Source organism: Sciurus carolinensis, chromosome 3 (assembly GCF_902686445.1).
Source record: "Sciurus carolinensis chromosome 3, mSciCar1.2, whole genome shotgun sequence".
In the NCBI taxonomy this organism is placed as follows: Eukaryota; Metazoa; Chordata; class Mammalia; order Rodentia; family Sciuridae; genus Sciurus; species Sciurus carolinensis.
In genome coordinates, this window is record NC_062215.1 from 72,037,605 (window position 1) to 72,061,904 (window position 24,300).

Sequence of the window (24,300 nt, forward strand, 5' to 3'; positions counted from 1 at the left end):
TGCACATGAATGTGTATGAGCATGTGTGAGTATTACATATGAGTGCATGTGAATGTGTGTGAGTGCGATAGTGTGTATGAGTGTGAGTGTGTGTGTGAATGTATGAGTGCCTGTGAGTGTGTGTAGGGCTGTACTTGTGAGAGTGATATATATCTCTGAGTGTGTGTATGTGTGTGTGTGTGTGCCCACGCACACGTCATGGCACGTGCAGAGAACCCCAGTGAGCTTCACTTTCTGCACCTGTGGAAAGGGGTGATTGCATGTGCTTTGTGGATGCCTGGGGTGCTGCCTAGTGACTGGATTTTCCCTCCTTCTTCCCTGAAAAAAAGTGTGACCTCGAGAGGGCCCCACAGGTGCCCAGAGGTAGCAGGAGAGGTGTGGACAGTGAGGAGAGGGTGGGATAAAGGCCACGAGGTGGAGCTGAGGTCACTGGGAGGGGACCTGCCAGTGGTGGAGGGACGGGTGGGTACACCCAGGGCAGGTGAGGCAGTGGCAAGTGTGACTGTCCTGGGTGGTGCAGGAAGCCCCCTTGGGAAGGGCACTGGAGGTAGGAAAGTGGAGACTTGGGACCCAGCTTTCTACCCAGCTGGCCCGTGGCATAGCCCTCCTCTTCAGGGCTGCGCACTGCCCAGTTGACCCCTTCCTGGCACTCCTGTGGCCTGGGCCCTGCCACCATCCCTGGTGCACCTGGCAGGTGCTGAGGTTCGACCAGGGCACCCAGGGCTGACAACAGGCCCAAGGACCATCCAGGCCTCTCCTGGCCTCCAGGAGGTCAAGGGAGGCTTTTGCCCCTTCGCCCTCCTCTGAGTGGAAAGGTTGGTGAAGAGGGCAGAGGAATGGGCTTCCCTCCGCATCTGGCATTTCCCCAAAATGAAGGCTTCCATGTCCCATCCGTCCCCACAGAAAGAAAACTAAACTGTTCTCCCGGTTGCGCAGAAAGAAGAACAGGTACCGGCAGCCAGTGCTGCGCTGGGGGCCTCCGAGCCCGCACCCAGCCACACGGTGCATGTGCCTTGTGCCCTGCTGCGAGGGCACCACTAACCCCTAACCTGCCCCGTGTGCCGTGCTGCCCCAGGGGACTGGGTTGTGCTGTGCGTGTGTTGGGAGGGGACAAAGGGCCGAGGGAGCTGTCAGGTAGGAAGAGGAGAGTGCAGGGTGGCAGTCTGAGGATGTGGCCCTGGCCACTTACAGGTAGAAAAGGTAGCACAGGAGGCCTGGGAAGGCTCAGGAAGGCTCAGGAAGGGGACACTGCAGCACACTTTTTTTTTTTTTTTTTAATTACACGTGTACACTCTATTTTATGTTAATAGATATTCCTTAAGGAGTTAAATACATTTCCATAAAACAAATTCAAAACAACAAGACAATAGCAGATATGTCCCTCACATTGTCCCCAAGCCCCCATCAGATGACTTGGTCTTTCTAGATCTGTACTGGCCAGCACAGTAAGCACTTGACGTGTGGCTAGGGTGATGGAGGATTTGTGCTTGTAATGTTAATTAATTTAAATTAAATAACCCCCCGTGGCTGGTGGATACTGTGTTGGACGGTGCTGTTCTAGAACATCCTTACGCAAGTACAAATAGAGAATTTTATCCTTCACATCCAATGGCTGCTGTGCACACCTCTGCCCACTGGTGTTACTGTGTGGACACTGTGGCCCAGGACCTTCCCCTTCTTTCTGGGCTGCCTGCACCTCTGCCATGAAGTCATGCCATCTGTTTACCGGGCCTCCAGATGTTTCCGATGTTTCTCCAGGAAGTGTGATAAGGCTGGCACATTGAGCTGAGGGGACTGTGGGATCCATGGTCTGGAGATAGTGAGGGTATCGTGGGTGGACTGATGGATTGCAGTGGGTGGAGGTGGGCAGCCTGTGGGGCAGGCTGGGGAGGGCGTCCCCACCCCCTGATCAGAGGGGCTGCTGTGTAGTTGGGGGGGACTCACTTTGCCTCTAGGATGTCTGGCTTGCTCATGCTGTGGATCTTGGACACCATCAGCATAGGCCAGGGTAGGCCCAGTGATACCTGTGGGGTGGCGGGCAGTTCCAGGGACCTTCTGTGTCTCTAAGGGATCACAGACCTCCAGTCTAGAGTCCCAGCTGGTGCAGCTGCTGCCTCCAAGGCAGACCCTCGCTGTGAACTCCTGCAGGTGCATGCCCAGGACCTTTTCTTACCTCACATTCTCTCAAAGACACACACACACAACTTCATATTCTCATACACCCACACACATGCATACATTTCCACACGTGGATACATGGGGACATGCAGGCAATGCATGTGTACATACTGTGACATGTGGAACCCTGTGGACTTTGAGGCATGCATGTACACTTACTCTCACACCTGGATCCACTGGGACACGCAGGCACATGTATGTACATACATGGCTCCGTGGAGATACACAAGCACACACGTATGCATGCACATGAATCCACAGGGACCTGTAGGCCCACGAGTACACACAATTCCACATGTGGATCCATGGGGACAGGCACTCAGGCATCCTTATACATACACCTGTGTACCCAACCCTCCACATCGGCTCATCCCCTCTCATGCTGTGGCCACCCTTCATTGCCCTCCATTTCTTATCCTGCCTTCATAGTGACAATGCCCCTGCCAAAGGGAACAAGAGCCCTTCGCCTCCACCAGATGGCTCCCCTGCGGCCACCCCTGAGATCAGAGTGAACCATGAGCCAGAGCCAGCCAGCGGGGCCACACCCGGGGCCTCCATCCCCAAGTCCCCGTCTCAGGTAGGCACAATGTCTCAGTGGCCTGTTCCCTCCCTTTCTTTCTCTTCCTCCTATGTTGCTGTCTTCCCCTCTCCCTCCTCCTCCATTCCCTGCCGGGACCTGGACAGGTTTGGAGCCAGAAGTTTTGCCCAGCGGGGGCCTGGGCCTGGGCCTTGTTGTCCTTGGACCCACCCAGCCAAGACTGGCCCAATGGCCCTGGTCCACCCCAGATCTGTGACTGTGACTGTCCCTTCCCTGTGTTCCCACATGCCCTCTGCCCCACTCAGTGCCTTCCCTTTCTCCCTGGCTGTTCGGCATTGTCTCCTTGACTTTCTTTCCATCTTCCTTCCGTCTCCAGATAGGTGCTCAGGTGCCCTCAACCTCCACAGTCTCGGAAGTCTCTTCTCTCACTGTCAGGGTTTGAAGAAGGAGCCCCACCAGGTGGCCTTGTGGGATCATTAAAAGGACAGAAAGAGGAAGGACTCAGTGAGGGAGCATGGGAAGTCCAGCAGCACAGAGCCTGGTCTTCTACACCCACCCTGCCCCACCAGCAGGGGGCAGGGAGCTGGCAGCCAGGTGGGGTGGAAAAAGAAGAAACCTTTTGGTTCTACGCTGTACCCTATTCAATGGGCAGTTAGGATAATGATGCCAGGAGTAGGGACAAGTGCCCACGTCTGAATGGCGCTTCTGCTGGGCTGGACACTGTACCAGTGCTTTCTGCGTTTTCATTCACTGAATCCTCCCAGCTGCCCTGGGCAGTGGAGACTAATAGCACCAGTATTCAACAAAGGAGGAAGCCTGGGTTTGGGGCTCGTGTGGCCTGCAACGAGTTTCCTTGCCTCATGGGCAGGTGTATGTCCCCTGCGGGGTTTGGCTCCATGCTGGCTTCTCTAGGGACAGACTGAGGCTGAGCTGGGTCCCTCCCTGGGCAGCCCTGGGCCCAGGGAGATGAAGAGTGAACCATGGGAGGGCGGGGGTGGACAGGGGAGGTGACCCTGGGCTATCTCAGATATAAGCTCTGGTATAAGCTCAGGTCTGGGGGGGCCTGAGCAGTCACTCTTACCTTTGTTTGCTCTCTCCTTTGCTTCCTCTTTCACTTTTCTCCCCTCTCCTCTTTCTTCTTTCTTTCTGCACAGCATTTCTGGACTTCTGCCTTGGTCTCCCCCCTGGGGGTGACCTGCTATCCTGGTGTCTGGGTCTGGAGGCAGTGACTCTTGATCAACTCATTTTCCTCATTTGCCTGGGTGGGGCCGGGGCTTGGGGTGTGACTAACCGTGGCTTTGTCTCTGTCTCTCCCGGACCCCCATGCTCTGCTCTGCCTCCTGTGCTGCCCCCTCGCCGGCGGACCCACAGCTCCGGAAAGGTCCACCAGTCCCTCCGCCCCCCAAACACACCCCGTCCAAGGAGGTCAAGCAGGAGCAGATCCTCAGCCTGTTTGATGACACGTTTGTCCCTGAGATCAGCGTGACCACCCCCTCCCAGGTCAGCCGCGGCCGCCGCGGCCCAGTCTTCTCCTTCTCTGACTCTCCGGGAGCGTGCATGATCTTCATCCTCCACCCCATGCCCTGTGCGTCTGTCTCCAGAGCCAGGAACCTGGCTGTCGCCTGCACCTCCCTCTTTCATTCGTCCGTCCCCCCCACCTCCGTCATTCCTCCATCATCATCCATCATCCATCTCTGAGCATGTCCTGTGGCCAGAGGCAGGGATACAGAGGTGAAAGCTGACCCCTCGCTGCTGTTGGTCGGCTCTGCTGATGGCTTCAGAGTGCAGCTGATGCTATAATGGCGAGTGTAGAGGGCTTGTGGCAGCCAGGGAAGGCTTCCTGGAGCAGGTGACCGTTGCTTGGTGGCTACTCACAGAAAGAGAGCCTTAGGTAAAGACAGGGGAAAGGCCAGGAGGGATGAGAGATGGACTTACTGTAGCCAGAATGATGGCAGTGGGAGTAGCTGGCCAGAGCAGTTGGACACCCTAGAGTGGCCCTGGCATGGAGACTTTGGCTTCCAGGGCTGCTGCTTGTAAATGCCCTAACAGGCATGTAATGCCCCTCCATATATGAACGGGAGGAGGGCTTAGCAGGGAGGTGCTGCCAATGGTGGAAACACCTCTTGTTGGCACCAGATTGGGCTGACACATTATCAGATCAACTCAGGGGCAACCCATGGAGCGTTTCTTGCTGGAGGCTTGCTCCCCTGGTCTCATAGCCTCCTTTCTGCAGGGCCTCACCTTTCGTGGAAGTGGCTAGACCAGATTGTGGAGGACTTAGCCATAGTGCCATGGGGTTTCTTGGGCCTGCCTGAAGCTCTGCCAAGGGCCTCCAGACTCTGCCTCCAGCAGGCTCCTTTGCACAAGCCCAGAAGCCTGGAGGAGAGGGACATGGTCGGGGGCGTGAGCATGGGGAGGGGCAGTTGGAATTGAAGAATGGTGGTTCCAGGTTGGCACCAGGAAACTTGAAACCCAAGACTGCTCCTGCTAGGTGGCTTTGTGATGCGATGACAGAGGCCCAGGAAGCATACAAGCCCCTCTCTGTGGGAAGGAGGTGCAGGGAGGTAGGAATAGCGATGAAAGCCCTCCTCTAAGCATGACTGACCAGGGAGTTGTGGACATGCTGGCCAGCATGTTTTCAGATGAGGGAGACGGATGACATGAGAGCTAGGAAATACTAACCAGGTAGTGCCAACCACTTCCTGCAGGACATCCTTTGGTTTTTAAACACCCTCTAGGAAGGGGCATTGCCCCATTTAGGAGGTGAGGGACCAGCAGGCCTGATTTACGGCCTATCTAGTAGCCCTGTGCTAGGATAGGGAAGGGGGATCTGGCTAAGAGGGGGCTAGAGACTGCCCATACCCAGATTACGACTCTGTCTCTGTCCCCCCATGTGTCTGCATGTGTCCTTTGCCACCCCTTGTGCCCATCTCCAGGGAGGTAGGGCTGCCAGTCTGCTCTGGGGTGGGACAACTGTCCACCTTGGGTATTGCTGCATGGGGCAGGGGTGGGTTTGTCCCCATCCATGATGCATGTGCTACCAGGGCTTCTCTGCCGTGATGTGGTGAGTAGCCTGTCCCTACAAGGAAGGATCCTCAGTCATGCATGGTGTGGGGTGGGGGCGTCACTTGCCAGGAGCAGAATAGCAAGGTGGTCAATACTCTGGTTGATGACCCTCCCCTTGGAGCACCAGGGGAACTGCTGTCTGGACTTAGCCAACTAATGTGAGAAGGAAGTGAGGGTGTTCAAGAAGCAGGGTGGGGCCTGGGGAGAGATGCTGGCCTCCTGCTGGTGGGAGGTGTCTGGAGGCTTTGTGTGTCAGGACACACAGTGTTCTGAGTACTCAGTCCTCAGAGATGGCTGGGCTGTGAGGTGGGGCAGTGACATCACCAACTCAGGCCCATCAGATGGGACTGGACCTGAAGGAGAGTCAGCTGCTGGGGGTAGGCCTGGGACCCCCTGGTTCTGGGGAGTCAGTCCATTCAGCCTGTTCCCTGACCCTGTGCATGGCTGACTTGGAAGGCCTAATGCCGGGGACAGCTGGCTGCAAGTGTTCTCAGGACTGTGGAGGCCTCTCTGGGGAACCAGTGCCCATACCTCAGGTCTCAGGTCCTTGATGGAGGCTCTGCAGAGACACAGGCCTGGAGAGCACTTCCTCTTAGTGCTGGGTGCCTGTCAAGAGTGTGTAGAGCCAGGAAGTTGGCTGGCCTGGGCTCGTTGGGCTGGGGACCCTCCCAGTATTGCATGAGGGCTGAGGAGGGCCAGAACCCTGAGCCACATCCTCTTTTGGACCTGGACAAAGTCTTCTCTGGTCCTAAAAGAAGGAAATCCCACCTATAAGATGAGGGCTGCAGACTGTCAAGTCCTTTCTTAAAAGTGGCCTGTCCTCTGAGTGCTGGTGCTTTTCCAGCCACCCCACCAACCTCAGAGGGCTCTCTGCAGCCGGACAGTTCCACCATCCAAGGGCCCTTCCCTGGGGCCTCTGGGAAAGACTCTTCCTCCTGTGGTGCTATGGCCTAGCATACAGTGGGACTTCTCCCTTGGGGCTGTGCCTATTCTTCTGTGTTGCTGGGCCCACTGAACAGGGGTCTGGTGGTGGCTGCAGGGGTGGAGTCTAGCTTTAATGCAGGTTTCCCAGGTGGATCTGAAACCCTTAACACTGGAGACCCCACCTTAAAGATTGACCCCTGAGGCTCTGTGGGCTGGCTTAACCCTTTTTCCATCCCTGCAGCTGGTTGGTAGATGACACAAAGGGCCACTTGACTGGGGCCCAGGGAAGGGTAGTATAAAACCCCCAACCATGGGCCCTCCAGGTTGGGGAGACTGAGGGTGATCCAGCTGGGCTGTGGCCTGGGGCTGCTCTTGTGCGGTGGAGCTTTTGCAGGAAGAGGAGGAGCACAAGAGGCTGCCCCACCCAGCTGATGGAGATGGGAGCAGTCTGGGGCCTGGCCTTGGTCTTGCAAGGTTTCTGCCCCACGGTGGGGCAGCTGCTGATGTCCAGTGCTGGGCACTAGGTGTTGTCTTTGTGTGAGGAGAGCCTGGGCCAGATCCTGTGGCCATGGGTATTGCTCCTTAATATGTGTGTGTGTGAGGTGGGTGGGGCAGAGTCTGGGATGTGTGTCTGCATTCGCCTGCAGTATGTACCTGTGGTGAGAGTTCTCAGCTTGCCACTAACTACCTTCCTCTTCTGCTGCCGCTGCTGCCAAGTTCGAGGCCCCGGGGCCTTTCTCTGAGCAGGCCAGTCTGCTGGACCTGGACTTTGACCCTCTCCCACCTGTGGCAAGCCCTGTGAAGGCGCCCACACCCTCTGGTCAGGTTGGTTTTGCCCACTACTGCCTGGGGGCCCACCAGCCTCCAGGGCTCTGTGGCCACGTAGGCACAAGCCATATCACCAGGCCCTCTTCCCACTCACTGCTCTGTCCTTCACCTTGTTTCCTGACCTGCAGGTCTTGTCACTTCTTTAGGTGTAGGGCAGAAAACAGACCCAGGCTAGCCATCAGACAACCCTCGAGGGTCGTTAAATACTTCCTGCAACTTCCGGTTCATCTCAGTGCGCTGCCCCTCTGGCAGCCACTCCCTGGTCTGGGTTATGGCAGCTGTAGACCTCAGAGCCCAGCCCTGAGCCACCCCTGTGCCTGCTGTACCCAAGGGCCCCAGGGTGGGAGTCTCTGTGGATTGCTTGCGCTCCTGTCTCTAACCTCCGTGCTGACTCTGTCCTTCTTCCCACACTGCTGCGCTCAGTCAATTCCGTGGGACCTCTGGGAGGTAAGCTGCTTGCTGTGCGCCTGGCCCCTGGGGAGCTGCTTCTTGGTGTGTGCCCAGGCCCACTCACCCCCTCCTCCACCTGGCCTCTTCATAGGTGCACACACCTGGCACACTCTTGCACACGCAGCACACACAGACCTGTGCTCGCATGCACAGGGAGCCACCGAGGCTGCTTCTTTAGCTGACGGCTGCTTCTGCCAGCCATCATCACAGGAACTCCTTGGTTTAACTGGAGAGGAGGGTCCTCCATGGCGTGACATTCTCAGGGCCTGTGAGTGTTTACCTGTGGACAAGAAGCCAGGTGGTCATCTAGGATGGACTGGGTTCTTTATGGTGGCCAGAGACCTGTGAGGCAGGAGGGCCTTGGGTGGGAGGGCTCTTTCTGGCAGTGGGGGAGGGCAGGTCTGGTCTTCTGAGAACAGGGTCACGGGCCAGCTCACTCGGGACAGGTGCCACCCTTCAGCTTATAGCTCAGGTCCAGCGAGGGCTTGGAATGTGCCCCATGACTGGTGGAGGTTGAGCCAGAATTCCCAATGAGCTTGCTCCTTGAGACCTCCTGACACAAGCTGAGGGCCTGGCTCCTGCCAAGTGGATGTGGCATATCATGCTCTGGGGTCACATGCCCCAGTGTTGCTCCTGGGAATTCCATTAGAGCATTTCACTTGAGCAGCCAGAGAAAGCAAGCCTGGTGTGAATGGGCAGGGCCATTTTGATGTGTGGATTTCTGTGGATGCTGAACTGTAGGTTACCATCCCACCTGACTGTTGCCTTGACAATGGCAGAAATAAGGAAGTGGGAGAGTGGTTAGAAGGCCTTAAGCCCCCACACTTTCCTGCCAACATTGGCCACTCATGACAGTCTTCTCTTGTCTCGTGCCCCTACCCAACATTTTTCCCACCTGGCCTCCCTGCTCCTCCTTTTCCCACCCACCCTGTTCTCTCCTGGTGGCCTGTCACTAGCCCACAGAGAGTCCAGCTGGCAGCCTGCCTTCCGGGGAGCCTAGTGCTGCTGAGGGCACATTTGCTGTGTCCTGGCCCAGCCAGACGGCCGAGCTGGGGTCTGCCCAAGTAAGTGTCAGCCCATCCCCCACCCTTTCCAGCTCGTCCCCATCTCTGGGGTTACAGCATGGATGAAGCGGCCAGAGGTGGGGGTGCAGGATGAATCAGGCCACTGTGGGTCTGAGGGTGAGGATGGTGCCCTGAGCCAGGAGGCCCCAGGACAGGGTCACTAGGGGGTGTAGGGTGTACATGGCTGGAGTCACATCTGCTCCTCCCACTTGCCCATCCCAGTGCAGGGCCCCCTGTGAGTTGGAGAGGGATGACCATTTTAGAGTACCTACCAATTTATATCAGGCACTTTCCAGAATTTTCTCAGTCTTCATTATGATCTTGTCAGCCAGACACTTCCTCCTTTTCCAGGTGAGGAAGAAGAGGCTAAAGGAGGTTGAGAAGCTTGGTTTCAGGCTAGGAAGTGTCTGAGTCTGTGTTGACCCAGATCAGCCCAATTGCAGTGCCCTTGCTGGGGGCTGCTGGGGCACCCCTGACCATGATTCAGTGTACAGGGCTGGGGAAGGGCCACCCCTGCCTGTTGTGAGCCGTGTTCATGTGGGGACAGGAACATGATGCAGGCACTGCCCAGTCAGCTGGCAGGCAGAGTGGGCAGGAGGAAGTTGGGACTTGGTGAAGTCTTAAAGGGCAGGGTCTGTGAGGCACCGTTGTGGGTGGCATCTAGGGGCCTGTACCAAGCTTCTCCATGTACGTCACCTGGTGTTCCTGTGGCTGCCAGCACCTTCTCTTCAGCGTCCTCCTGTGTCTGGGGCCTACCTGTTCTGCAGGGGCTCCCCAGATTATTCCTGGCAGTTCTAGAAATGGAGACTAGCCAGGCTAATTTCCCTGGCATTCCCACTCAGGTGCTGCCCTCCCATGGCCTGTTTCCTGTGTCCTGGCCGCAGCATCCTGTCCTGTGTCTGACCCCTTGCCGGCATTTATGTTGCAGCCAGCAGAGGCCTTGGAGGTGGCAGGTGGGACCCAACCTGCGCCTGGAGCCCAGGAGCCTGGGGAGACGGCGGCAAGTGAAGCAGCCTCCGTAAGACAGCAGGGACCAAAGCCCTGCTTTTCTTTCTGCTCTATCCACCGCCTGTCTGTCTACCTGCCTGCCCGTGGCTTCCTTGTGCTACTTGCCCCATAGGTAGCGGTTCCTGTTGAGGAGCCTGGGGCAGGCTGGTCTGGCGTGAGGTGGAGACACCTCTCCTTCCCTTCCTGGTGGCCCTTGTCCTTCCTGCACCACTGCCCTGCTCAGCTAACCTGTGTCCTGTTCCCAGAGCTCTCTTCCGGCTGTGGTGGTGGAAACATTCTCAGCAACTGTGAACGGCACTGTGGAAGGCAGCAGTGGGGCAGGGCGTTTGGATCTTCCCCCGGGCTTCATGTTCAAGGTGAGCCCAGGCTAGCAGACCCAGCCACTGTTCCAGAGTGCACTGGGTGCCAGCGGGTGGGGGGGTGGGGGGTGTCATCCTCTTATACAGTCGAGCCCTAGGCAGCATAGACTTACTGTCATATGAGCCCTGCTATGCCACTTCAACCCACTAAATGGCCTCTGATCTCCACATCACTACTTCACAGGGGTTCACTTTACAAAGCCTTCTGCCCTGTACTGGGCTGGAGGGGGACCACAGGGTCCTGACATGCTCTCCCAAATTCTGCAGGTGCAGGCCCAGCACGACTACACGGCCACTGACACAGATGAGCTGCAGCTCAAGGCTGGCGACGTGGTACTGGTGATCCCCTTTCAGAACCCTGAGGAACAGGTGAGTGGATGCTACCTCCCAAACTCCCGGAGGTGTGTTGGGGGTTGGGGGAAGTGCAGTGACAGAGATGGCCAGCAGGGGGCAGCAGAGGCTCGCTGTCTTGTGGTCCAGGATGCCATCAGTTTCTTCTCCCCTTTCTCTAAAGCCCTTTTCTCTCATCCTAGTTTCTTTCTCTGTCCTGTTCTATCCCTTTTGTCCCTCACCCACTGGCCTCTCCCTGCCCCTACCTCTCCTTATCTTTCAGCTCCTCAGGGTCCTCTTCCTTTCTTTTTCTTCAGACGCCACATCTTCCTCTTCTCAGACTCTGTCAGCTGTTTCTTTCTTCCCTTCTCTTCCCTCCTTACCTACCCCACCCCCCGACCTGCCTTCCTCCCAAAACAGGATCCTTCTTGCTCAGGTCCCTGCCCGCAGGTGTCCCCTCTGCAGTAGACAGAGCAATGGCCGAGCACTGGCCTCTTTCTGGGCTCACGTCTACCCTGCTGTTGCCCTCCAGGCTGACCTGCTCTGTTTATGCCGAACCACCATTTTCTCAGCTGTGTCCACATCTGGGTCTCACCCCAGATGCCTTCCAGACCCTTCTGCCTCTGTGGCTTCTCATATTAGTTCATCTCAAACAGAGGACCTTAGGTTGGCCCTAAGTGCATCCCTCCTAGGTTTGGGCCAGCTGATTTGCTCAGGTGGCCAAGGGCTCTCAGAAGGACTTCACTTTTGGTGTAAGTGAGTCTTTGTGGGGTGTTGGTAGTGCCCATGGGGACATCTGGCTTTTGCCTTTAGTTTTAGCACTGAGAACCTGCTGGCAGGGCACAGGAGTCTGGGCCTAAACCTACTGATTCTTCCTAAGCCCCCAGGTCTCCACTAACTTCTCAAGGGTGCCTGCCCTCGCTGGGTGGAATTTCAAGGAGAATCCTGAACCCTAACCCACAGGAAAGTTTTGTTCAGGGGCAGCTGGAGTGGGCTCAGATAAGACAGATAACAACACGAAGGTAAATCACAAAGATCCAGGAAGTCCCCAGGCATAGTCCGGCTACAGGGAAAGCACGGTCTAGCTGTGGGCAGGGGTGGACAGTCACTCAGTTTCAGGAAGTCCCTGTGCAGAAGACCCCTACTGGTGTCAGTTTTCAAGCACAGGACAAGTTGGAATTGAAGCACTTAATAGGGTGGACTGGGGACCTTCTGAAACTTTTAACTGGTCAGTGCTTCTAGAGCTTTCCAGTTCTGTATATAGAAATATGAAGCCTGGAAGGAGTGCTTCTGTCTTCCTCAGGGACAGGTCCTCTGTGGGCACCAGGTGGTAGGAAGCCCTGGGACTAGGACTGGGGGTATTGTTCAGTGTGTTCAGATCAGTGCCTTAAGAGTGAGAGCAACTCAACCAAAGCAGGCACAGGTTTAATCCTATACCCACCTGCTGAGGGCAGGTTGGCTCCTGTGGACTGGGTATGGGCCTCAGGAAGAAGCATCAGGAGGCATTTTCAAGGTGGGCGTGGCAGACAGAGAGGTAAAGAAGAGCAGGAAGAGGGACCATCTTCCAGCAGATTCCAGCAGGGCCGCGTTGGGTTCTGTGCCCTCTGTCCCTCATCCCTGTGTGATGTGGGTGCTCTCCTTGCACCAGGATGAAGGCTGGCTCATGGGTGTAAAGGAGAGTGACTGGAACCAGCACAAGGAGTTGGAGAAATGCCGGGGCGTCTTCCCTGAGAACTTCACGGAACGGGTGCAGTGATGGAGGAGCTCCCACAGTCCTCTGGGCGTGTGAAGAACACCTTTTCCCCCTGAAAAATGTGTGTTTCTTTTTTTTTTTTTTCCTTCTTCTTTTCTGTTTTTGTTTTTAAACTTTTGAAATGCAAAGGGAAATCGAGAGATGAGAGACCTTAGCCAAAAGGTATTCTCCCAGATTAGGTTGTTCTCCAAAAAGCCCAATCCTGGCCAGTCTGGTGGAATTTGCCAGTGTTTCTGAAGCTGCTGTGGTCCCTAGTTGAGTTCCTGGCGCCCCTGTCTGTGCCCGCATGTGTGCCTGGCTGCAGGGCGGGCTGGGGGCCGCCAAGCCACCGCCACGCTTGCCTGAAGCTTCAGCCACGTCACCTGGGCAGGGGTCTTCTTTACCTGGCAGCTGCTGTGGGTGGGCGCAGACACCAGCCCTGCCTGGCCCTGCCCCGCAGACCATCTGTGTGCTGTTTGAAAATAAACCTTAGTGTTCAAACAAAATGAAACAAAGAACAAAAAAACCTGACAAAAACGCTCAAAAAAATGCCTGTGTGTTTATTTTGCCATCCCACCCATCATCTGTATCAGGACTCCAGGAGTCCACAGAGAGAAAAACCAAGACCCTGCTGGTGAATGGGAGTCTGAGAGTTTGGTCCAGACCATGGGGAAGGCCTGAGTCTGGAGGACTAGGAAGGCCCAGGTCCAGGCCATGCTTGGCTGGCCTGGCTTCACCCTCTTGTGGCCCACACTGAATCCAGTCCCAGCTCCTCAGCTCCATCAGTGATGTACGCCAGTCTGAGCAGCCCAGAAAGATGACACAACTGTGACCTGGCCTTCCCAGGAGCTGAGGGAGTTATGCCAGTGACCCAGGAACCAGCCTGGACTTGCAGATGCAAAGAACTTGTCTTCACAAAAATCTGCACTGATAGTAAAAGCTGGTGATCGAGGTGACTGAGAATCTGAGCTTTATTTTAGAGTTAGACTCTCTGGACTTTGCTTTAGGAACGTCCTTGCTATTGGCCCTGACTTGTCCTGTGGGTGACAGATAGTGCTGAATCTGCCATCCATAACTTCCTTGAGCAGTAGAAGTTACAGCGGTAGGAAACAGAGGGCTCCTTTCTAGACACCCCTCCTTTGAAAGCTTTTGCTTTTTCTGCCTCCTTGCCTCCTTCCCTCCCTCACTCCTCCACTCTTTCCACGTTGACAGCCTTTTTCCCTTGGTCTAGCTGGATTTGGTGCCCAGACCTGGCCAGTTCCACTGCTTCTGAATCTGGGATGTGTGTACCCTGGGCTGTATGAGGGGTGTGCAGCCAGGGTAGCAACATGAGGGATCTTCACTTTTACTTCAGTGTAAAAATTTAAAACATAATCCTTGAAAACATCTAGGAGAAAGAATTTGCATTAGATTTATGACAATATGAGATTAGACTCAAAGATAGGTCAGATGATAACTTTGTTGCCCCTGACCCTCAAGGGAGTTCTGACCCTTGCGGTTGGGATAGTTTGGCAAGAAAGCCCTGGTCGGGGCCTGTAGGGCGCTGCACAGAGGAGCAGGTAGGTCTCCAGAGACAGTGCCCAGAGCAAGCATCCAGCTCCCCTTGAGCCTTAGCTGGGTTGTGTGTTGGGGTGGCACTAGGTTTCAGTCAGGGAAATTCGGAGCCAGGCAGCCTGAACAAGAGATCAGGGAGGTGAAGAACTGGGCAGAGAACTGAGCTGAGGACAGGTTGGAATGGAGGAAATGAGCAAGAGGCAGGTGAGGGTGTGAGCCAATTTTTACACCTGGCACCTGGACACGCACTGCCTGGAGGGTTTGTCAAGCCCTGGCTTGATTTGGGTTGATGGGTGGCCAAGGAGACCTGGTCCCTGGGCAGAGCTCCTGGCTTTCACAAGGGGTAGGCCAGGGTAGGTTCTGGGACCTACACTGAGGCTGGAGGCTCTTGCAGACCTTGTGCTTTTGGGGGGCCAGGCGAGGGGTTTGGAAGGAGCCTACCTCAGGCAGTCCTCTTCTCTGGCTCCCCTTTGGCCTCCAAGAGCCAGGAGAGTGGTGGGTAAGATTGTGACAGTGTGGAGCTGGGATTGGACAGAGCAAGGCCTAGGCAGGTGGGTCAATTGTGTGTGGGTGTCCTGGGGGGCCTGAATTTTTCAGGTGCCTGAGGAAGGGACAGGACCCACATGGAGGCAGTCCTAAGGCTTCCTGGCAGGTGTGGGCCTGTCATGGAATCTGTGAAAGTCTTTAGAAAACTGATTTACTTATTTATTACTTCTCTGTGTTATGAACCAAGTTGCTGATGGGAAGCAGGATTAGTCCCCATGTGGAACTTGGCAGCTAGAATCATAATACACACTTTAGGGTGATAGAACACTTGCCTAACATGCATGAGGGTGTGGGTTCAATCCTCAGTACTGCAAAAATACATGTATATAACATATACACATTGTCAGTGTGAATGGTCCAAATGACCCTGTGGTCGAGGCCATGGGCTCTGCACAAAGGGCCCCTGAAGTGTCTCAGAAGTCTCTATCCCAGCTCAGGGAACTCCCCCTGGTCCCTTTACCTTCCTTTTAGCTCCTAAGGCATCTGTAGTGGTAGGTCACTGCCCCAGGCACACCATATGGCCTTTTGCTTCCCATCCTTGGTTGGATTTGGTAACCATGGTTTTAGGTTCCTCTGGCTGGAGACCTTTTGGCCCTGCCTCTGGGAATTTAAGTATCCTTACCAATGCCCCCGCCTCCCAAACCAGGCTTCCTGAAGGGAGGCCAAGCATTGGGTTCATTTGCTCAAAAGCCTTGACTGGGCACCCTTGTGTCTAGGTATGTGGGCACTCAGGCCTTCCATAATACTCTTGGTTCCCTGTCCTCTTGTGTTAGCTTCATCTTGGGACTGGTCTCCTGGGGTTCTGGTTTGATGTCTGCACACTTCCTTACCAGAAGCTCCCAGCACATCTTTGTTTCATTGGCGTGATCTGTGTCAGGTACTCAGTCCTGAACCAATGACTGTGGCTGGAGGTGGGACCTGCAGACAGGTCCAAGACAAATAGGGCCTGGAGCTGCAGGTGGGCAGGTTAGGTGAGGCAGGGGTGAACCACTGAGCAAAAAATGGCTTCCGAGGAGAAGGGGCAGTGAATCCTAGGAGCTCAGACCCATGTATGTCCACTCCACAGTGGCATCTAGAAAGGGCATGAAACCAGGGAACTTAAATGGGCATATAAACTATGAATGAGTGTGTATGTGAGTATGTGTGTATTGGACTTCCCCACCTCCAGAGTCAAAGCCAAAATAAACCCCTCTTTTTTATAAACTACCCAAATGCACATATTTATCATAGCAATAGGAAATGAAATAAGACACAGGATTTCTAGCGGTCTGGACATTGGGGCCTGTCTCAGGCAGGGAGCAGCAAGTGTAATAGGCAAGTCAGGGATATGGGGTTGGCTGAGTTGGAGAAACCTGGGGAGTCCAAACTCTTGCTGTGGAACCTGAAGTTCAGGAGAGAGACAGGTCAGGGAAGAGATGAGTGGACCCAGCCTGATAGGAATAGGAAGGAGGACTCAGGGAAGAGTCATTAAGAGGAGGAAGATGTTTTGAGGGCAGGTACTGATAAGGTGCTGCTGAATTCCTTCCCTTAGGGAGAGCTCCCTTCTCAAGAAGACCTTTGGCCAAAGGAAAGGGGACATGTTCAAGACGGTGGCCTTCCCAGCCTGCTTTTGGGTCCTTGGGGCTCCACAGGCAGGGAATGCTGTGGGCCCTTCAGAGACAGGCAGGCTGCTGCTATGAGATTCCAGGTCCAGACTCTGATTATGCAGGAGGGCAGACCACTGAGGAAAGGCCCTTTCAGTGTAATTAAAAAGGATAATTAATGAGGAGCATGGGAGCTGCCTTCCTGACAGCCCCTGATGAGATGAGGATGTAGGCTGGTAGAGGGAGAAGGGGAGATGGGACATTTTTTTCTTCTCCCAAATAGCCAAGGTCAAAGATGGCTGTGGAGTCTTGCTAAAGGCTAGGCTTTGACGGTCAACTCCAGGGTGGGTAGAGACTGCCAGTCAACCCTAGGCATTTATCTCATATCCCCAATGTGCCCTGCCCATGTGAACTGCTAGGGGTGGGAAGGCAGGAGCCATGGCTTTTTCTTAAAGATGACAGGCTCATGGTGGGCCAAGGTCCACACACAGAAACCATCTCAGGGTTCTTTCTTCTGGGAGCTTGATAACATTACCACGTTCTTATTTTGGTACATCAAGAGGACACACGGTTTCCATAGAGCAGTCTTGGAATGGGATGAGAAGTTTCTGGAACTCATCCTCCATTATAAGCTGATGACCCAAATCTATGGCTTCAGGGCAGCGTTCCTGCCCATCAGTGATGGGCATCTTCCTTCATGCCATGGTCACAAACCTAACGTTCCCTGAACTCTTCCTTTGCCCTTCCCTTGGGCAGATGTAAGCGCTCACTCCTCATTCCCTCCTTTTTCTTAACTGAACTGTGATGTTGTTTAGGGAACCAATATTCTTCCTTAAAACCTCATTACTCTAGCTTTCCTTGCAGCTATGGGTAGCTTTATGACACAGTCCTGGCCAATGAGATGAGGATTGGCATCCCTTCAAAAGTAAGAAGTCAAAACCTTGCTAAGAGAGTGGCTTTCACCTCCTGCTGCTGCCTGGAGAGAGGACTGGAGGTACTGCAGCCATTTTGTATGCAAGGCCACATGCAGAGGCCATAAAAAGCATCTCACTGAGGATGGTAGAGGTCAAAGGTGGAGGGATGGCATTACAGAATATCTAGTCCAACCTGAGGGCTGTCCTTCTGACATGTTTGTGTGAAACGAACAAATAATTTGTGAGGGTTCTGTTACTTGAAGCCTTCCTAATTACTCCCTTGAACTTTCCTCATGTCCCCTGACTTGACATCCTAGAGAGTTCTGCATCTGCTCCACTACCCCGATCCAGGCTTGCCATCCATTTCCTGTTGCACCCATTGGAGTCCTGCTGCCAGGGTTTTTCTGAAACTTATTTCTGATCTTAGTATGCCTGTGTTTGAACCTTTCAATAGTCTCCATTTTCTACACAAGTCCAAATCCCATAACTGAATCCTTCATGCTCTGGTCCCTAGACACATTTTCTGCCACCCTCTGCCTTGTGTGGCCTATCCCAGTAACACTGGTGATCCTCATGCCACTGTGACTTCTTTGCCATGCTGTGGCTGAGCAACCCTCGGGGAGTTCCCTCTCTCTCCCAGCTGACTCCCACTTCCCTGAACCGGGACCCTGTGGGGAATGTCTTTGTCTTTAGTGCTCATCTGTCCATGAGGCATTTGCATCCTGCACACACAATGTTTGAACCTCCTGCCCCTCTGCCCCTCCTGCCTGGATGCTGACTTCCTGTGCAGCCTCCTGTACCCTGGCCAGGGTCTCAGCCCACTTCAGTGAGTGGGTGCTGGGCTCTGCTCCATTGGGTCCCTGCCATATGCTCACCCTCCACTTACTGCAGAAGCCACAGGGCACTGTTTACTAAAACACATCTTTAAGTAGGGAGTTTAGATGACAAGATGTGTTATAATAAAATTGCTAAATTCTGCCTGCAGAGCCCTGGGGCACATCACCATAGGCTCATACTTGTTCAGATATTCTTTTGGAATGTTAGTTTTCCCAGTTTTGGCCCCCCTTCCCACCGCCACTGCTTTCCTACATGCTAATCTTCCTCTGTTTTGTTTACGAAAATTATTTTAAAATCTTATTTATGTATATATTTTTATCAGTGCATTAAAATTACACATAATAGTGGAATTTGTTGTTATATTCTCATATAAGCACATAATATAACAATATAATTTGGTCAATTTCATTTCCTATGCTCACAGAATTTTGAGAAACCATGAGCTCTGGCAGCACAGATTAACATTTTAAGATGTGTGTCTAAAATTTTTTAAGCCCAGAGAAAACATTTGTCTTTCAAAATGAGGGTGTGTATGTGTGTCCTTGTTCTAACAAAAACCTGCAGTTGTTCAGCACATTCTAGAATTTCTTGTCTGGGAAACATCTCCAGGCCCATGGCAGCAGTGTTGGTTGGATGCCATCCATGCTGAGGAATTGCCATCTTCTATCAGGAAATTCAATTTTCGAGTCGTAGGAAGAAAATAATTTCAATTTGAAAGTTGCTTAGCATTTGAAGTTGGGATAGATTGGATTAGGAGGAAGCCAAAAAAAAAAAAAATTCCTCTAATGGAAATGAAATGTCATCTGTTGGGCGGGGGGAAACTACCTTTAAAGAGCATGTTTGTTTCTGAAAGAGGATCTGGGTACCCCTGCCCCTGCAACCATGGCCTGGTTGGGGAAGTCAAAGGACTAGTCAGTCTGTTTGAAATATAAATGGTAATTCTGCTTTTGCCTGTGGGAGACAGACGGAGTGGGTATGGGGAGGAGAATCTGGAGGGAGAGATAGGGGTCCAGGAAGAGGCTGCAGGACCAGGCTGTGGAAGTGATGTATCCTGGCAGCAAACACGGGCTGTGTGTAGGGCCCTGAGGACTGATGCTCAGTTTTGAAGTTGGCTCTTGTTCTGTGCTGGGCTGAAAAATTCCTTCATTCACTGTAAATCTTGAGTGTGTCAATGAGGAGATGGGAACAAGGGGCTGACTCCATTCTGGAGCTGACTCAAAGCAGAGAAGGGCTGATTTGTAGAGAGGAGAATATTTGCTGAGAGCAAACGGTCACACCACCATCTCCCAGCCCCTTGCTTGGCAAAGCTTCAGAGATAGGAGGGCAGGAAGTAAAATCTTCACAGTGTAAGAATTTTGTTATGAATAAGACCTTTTTACTTGGGAGCAAAGAAGAACATGATTTTGGAAGGCACAGGGCCCAGGGCCAATGACAAGGCAGGTATTTGGGCTGTACTCAGGCACTTGGAAATAAGTGTTGGGGTGGCTCACAGCTGGGCTTTGGAGTGAGAAGCATCTAGACTTTATGATGTGACATTGTCTTGAGCTGCAGTTTCATGTCCTATAACTCACAGGGTTGTTGGGTTTATTAAGAAATAATAAAATGCAAATTTTTAAAAGGTAAAATCAAACATATATGTATATGCCATTCAAATAGAATAGCTTTATATTTTGTTTTGCTTCTTTTGGGTTCTGGGACCGAGGCTCCCGTGCATGCTAAGCATGTGTTCTACCACTGAACCTTGTGGTGCCAAGGTTCACATTTTATTTATCTAATTAAGGAGGAACCAGGAAGGTGCTATAGGATGTTTAAAGGCGAATTGGATTTATAGAGGTTTACATTCCCAGGGGACAAGTTTCACATGCACTGCCTTGTTTAGGAATTACATACAACACCATGTAGAGGAGGTACCTATAATCCCAGCAACCCTGTGGGACCTGACACTATCTCTACAGATTGGCAGGACAGCTCATGTCCCCATGGAATCAGACAACACCCAGGGTCCACTAGACAACATATAGAATTCCATCAAAGGGATAGTAGGGAGTTTTTTTTTTTTCCCATTTAAAACCTCTCACCATTGTTTTAGACAGTGTTCCCTTTTTGTCCCAGGTTCATAATTAAACTTTATCTTAGATCACAAAATGAAGAGTCTCATTAGGTTTGGCCTGATTCCTTAGGTGGGTGCAGCAAGAAAGTGCGTGACTCTGCAGGCCTCTGCGAATCTGTTTTCAAGTGTAGAGGGCTATGCAGTGTGCGTGACTGTCCGGCCCTGGACAAGCTATTCTGGATGTTTGCATGAGGAATTTCAGCTTGGATTTTTGGTTACAGTTTTGGTACTGGAAATGAAATCTTCGATGATTTCCTCTCTTTTCAAAGTTCCCCAAATTAAATGAAGCTCCTGGCCTGCAGAAAGCTATCTTCTTTGCCACCTGTGAGACAGTCAGGAGTGTTCTTCCTTGAGAGTTCTGTGGCATTGATTCAGCATATAAAGTGGCTTTATAATGAGAATCCTTCCCAATATGATATACTAAATATGGCCCTTATGTGAAGTGCAATTATATACTAGTGAAAAGGATAGTTGCTTATTGAACCTATGAAAGTAACTATATTTCTATGAAAAAAGTTAAGGAGACTGAGTGAATTTCTGAATTTGGGGAGTCAGTGAGAATCTGATATCACTGAATTGAGCTTTATTTATTTATTTGTTTATTTATTTATTTATTATTTATTTTTGGTGGTACTAGGGATTGAACCCAGGGCCTCCTGCATATTAGGCAACTGTTCTGCCACTGAACTACATATCCCCAAAAATGTTTCTTTTCAATTGACAAAAGCAGACCGTTGTAGGTTAAGAAGGAGGAGAAAGGGCTTCCTCCCAGACCAATAATTGAAAGAACACTGAAATGACATCAGCAATATTCCCAAAATATAACCACACTGAAGTTGCTTTGCCCACTCCTATTGAGGTCAGTTCTCATTCTCTGGATCCTGGGCAATAGGCTGCTTTCAGGAAGCTGCTCCTCTGAACTGAGAGAACCTGGAATCCTGGCTCCACTTGTCTGAAAGTGACCTGAGAGAGGAGAGCACGGTGGTCTGTCTGCATGAGGTGATTTATCCGAGCCCCTTGCAGGAGCACTCCTGCTGCCCTTGTTGCTGAAGATAGGGCATCTGGTCTGCAGTTGGTGGCAGAGCTTGCAGATGAACAACACAGCAAACAAAAGTGGACTTGTAGATGATAAGAGTGGTGGTTAATTTACAACAGCAACCAATAGCCCAAAAATGCAGAAGAGTAAAATTCTCTATTGGGGAATAACTATTTCATAAGAGTTTTGATCAATGTTTCCTTCAGGGTAAAACCGCTTACAGATGAGGGCACTGACAAGCCTTCAGGGCCTTCCCAGAAAGCATGTGATGAATGAAATATTTCTATAAATGACATTTTACTGATACAAACTTGAGCTAGGGGAGGCTGAACATTTCTTTGGATGTGACAATTCTTCCCTTGCAGACCTGATTAAGGAATAACAAATGTAAGAACTTCTAAGCATCGTTCTTGCTCTTGTTTTATAAGGGCAAAGAGAAGATCTTTGTGAATTTTCAGGGGCCCTCTAGGAAGTTTCTAATAATGTTTTCATTAAGGATAAAATGTTTCATTTTAGTATTTCTAGATTCAAGATCTGAGCTCAGGAAGAAAAAATCAAAAGAGTTATTAGAGAATATGGGCACTTGGTTCAGAGGGCATCATTAGAGACCAGAAACAAGGCTTGCTCATCCTTTGGTGACAATAACAGGTTCTAAAGTGAACATAGATGGCAGCATAATTTTTAAGAACTTCACTTTCATAAGCAAGTGTGTGTATGTGTATATGTGTGTGTGTGTGTGTTTTAATAATCAAGGATGTAATAAAATCAGTATAAAGCTGTTTTGTGAGTTTCTTTTTTTTCCTGCTGTTACCAAAAGACCTGTCAAGAACAATTTTAGAGGAGGAAAAGTTTATTTGGGGACTCAGTTTTAGAGGTCTCAGTCCACAGATAGCTGGCTCCATTCCTTCAGGCTTGAAATAAGGCAGAAAATCATGGCAGAAGGGTGTAGCAGAGGAAAGCAGCTGGGAATATGGTTGCAGGAAGCAGAGAGAGAGAGAGATTCCCCTCATCACAGACAAAAGATATACTCTAAAGGCAGACCCTCAATGACCCACCTCATCCAGCCACACCCTACCTGCCTATAGTAGATCCAGTTAATTTCTATCCACGGATTAATGCACTCATTAGGCTAAGACTCTCATAACCTGATCATTTCACCACTAAACTTTCTTGGATTGTCTCACACATGAGATTCTGGGGGACACTTCATATATCTAAACCATAACAAATGCACTGAAATTTCTGTGATAAGACACAGACTCTGCTGTATGGGCAAACTTCACGGATGGTAAAGAACAAACTTTTGTACTATAATCAGTAATCAGTAAGTCGAACAGCAAGCCCTTCAAAGTGAGTGAACTTTGCTGAAAGTTTAACGTATTTCATGGTCTCTTTTCAGACCCAGATGTTATAAACCAAGGTAAATAAAATTCACTTTTCCTTTCTTTTCCCTTCTCCTTTACTGAATTATATTCTGGAACTAAACTACTCTTGCCTTATAGAAAAAAAGCCTGTATGTGATTGTATTTCTTTGTCTCCATTTCTTTGTGTACAGCATCAACCACCTATATAATGGTTGCTTTACCTAAAGTAACCAACTTTCTTTCACAGAAAAAACTGGGAAAGGGGGCAGAAAACTGGGACCTGCCTACCAAGCATTTCTGTAGACTCCAGAGTGCATGAATACACATGTTCCCCAGTCACACACGCCTTTCACGTCTTATAGCAGCAAACGCTAATGCCTTTATCAACATGACTCTAAATGAAAATAGTATATAGAAATAAGCAGCAAAACTATACACACTTAAAATAATGCTAGTAATCTGTACTGTATCTTACCTAGAACTTTACCTATGTATTCACTGATTATCCATTAATTAGCTACATATTCATTCAAGGTTTTAAGTAACCTAAAGATTTGGAAAATTTATTTAATCTGATATGCTACAAAACAGATTTATAAGTTTATCTGAATAATGATTCAATTTAAAGTAAACACCAATTTAAAAGTATCTTAAACATAACATTACATAAGTGTAATGTTAACTTCTTTGTCAGTATATTATTTAGGAAGTTCAGATTAAGTGTTCTCTTTCGTAAGAGTTCAAGCCAAATAAAATATGTATTTTATTATACTATTATACTTAATACTAATAAAGAGAGGTTCTATTTGTTTTCTAAAAGTTATAAGCTATTTTATTTCTTCTTTATTCATTTTAATATATTTAAATTTTAATTGACATAATTTATTTGGTATGATGTGAAGTTTCAATATGTGTATACGATGTCTAATGTCTAACGATCAGATTAGAAAAACTGGCACATCCATCACCTTGAACACTGTGTGACTTTTTATTATTTTATTTTTTTGGTGCTGGGGTTTGGACCCAGAGCCTCATACATTCTAAGCATGCACTCTACACCCCCAACTATCTTTGTTTTTAAAACCAAAATTATTGTGAATCTAATTTGCTAGAGATCTATCTTAATTATGTGAACTTGGATTTATTAAATATTTCTTCACTGATTCTGTACGACTATGTTTTTTCTCAAAGTCTAGCACACACTTACTAGAAATCAGGACTATTAGATTTATATAAGTACCTTTTCCCTGTAAACTAAACAGAACAGAGTACCTTTGATTTAGGAAACAATAATCTGATTTATTAACATATTTCCCAATCATATGCCAAGTGGCCAAGGTCCTTATTAAAGACTCACAGACATTTGGATCACAGGCACATAGGAGATTTTGGCTTTGGCTCTGCAACTTCTGCCAAAATTAAACACAGAAACACACAAACTTTTATGTCTCAGGTTCACAGTGTTCTTCCCAGTTGGACACTAAATTCTTAATCTACTTGAGCACAAAATAGACAAACAAGAAAGGACAAACAAACTGGATTTTCTGTTGTTTCCTATTCAAGTGGGACTAGATCCCTATCATCCATCTACAGACATTACCAAACAGTCAGACCACAGAGTCAATTTCCCAACCATTGTTGCCAAGAATGGAGAATAACTTATCAGTCATGCATGAACCAGAAATAAAACATAAACACAAATTCAACTAACATTAGAGAGAAACGACCTATTGGAAGGGTCATTTTAAGAAAGGTAGAATCCTTACTCTCATGTAAGTACAAATGAATTAATTTTTATTTTTTATTTTTTTTTATTGTAAACAAATGGGATGCATGTTGTTTCTCTGTGCATGGAGTCAAGGCATACCATTTGTGTAAT

General features: G+C 50.4%; 1 protein-coding gene across 18 annotated transcripts in view; it reads left to right on the forward strand.

Annotated features, from left to right (window-relative positions):
• Window positions 1-23,585, forward strand: part of Bin1 (bridging integrator 1) — a 68,101-nt gene extending 44,516 nt beyond the window's left edge. For 2 of the 18 annotated variants that reach the window (XM_047543160.1, XM_047543162.1), the window contains 9 exons: window positions 2,608-2,755; window positions 4,088-4,216; window positions 7,424-7,531; window positions 7,958-7,981; window positions 8,941-9,048; window positions 9,977-10,066; window positions 10,302-10,412; window positions 10,683-10,784; window positions 12,394-23,585. In XM_047543160.1, coding sequence (XP_047399116.1) covers window positions 2,608-2,755; window positions 4,088-4,216; window positions 7,424-7,531; window positions 7,958-7,981; window positions 8,941-9,048; window positions 9,977-10,066; window positions 10,302-10,412; window positions 10,683-10,784; window positions 12,394-12,501 — 928 coding nt within the window. In that variant the 3' untranslated portion in view covers window positions 12,502-23,585. Of the gene's footprint in view, window positions 1-903; window positions 949-2,607; window positions 2,756-4,087; window positions 4,217-7,423; window positions 7,532-7,957; window positions 7,982-8,940; window positions 9,049-9,976; window positions 10,067-10,301; window positions 10,413-10,682; window positions 10,785-12,393 lie in introns of all 18 variants that reach the window. The other 16 variants (XM_047543163.1, XM_047543169.1, XM_047543166.1 and 13 more) reach the window with 11 other exon arrangements.
• The last annotated feature ends 715 nt before the right edge of the window (window positions 23,586-24,300 follow it).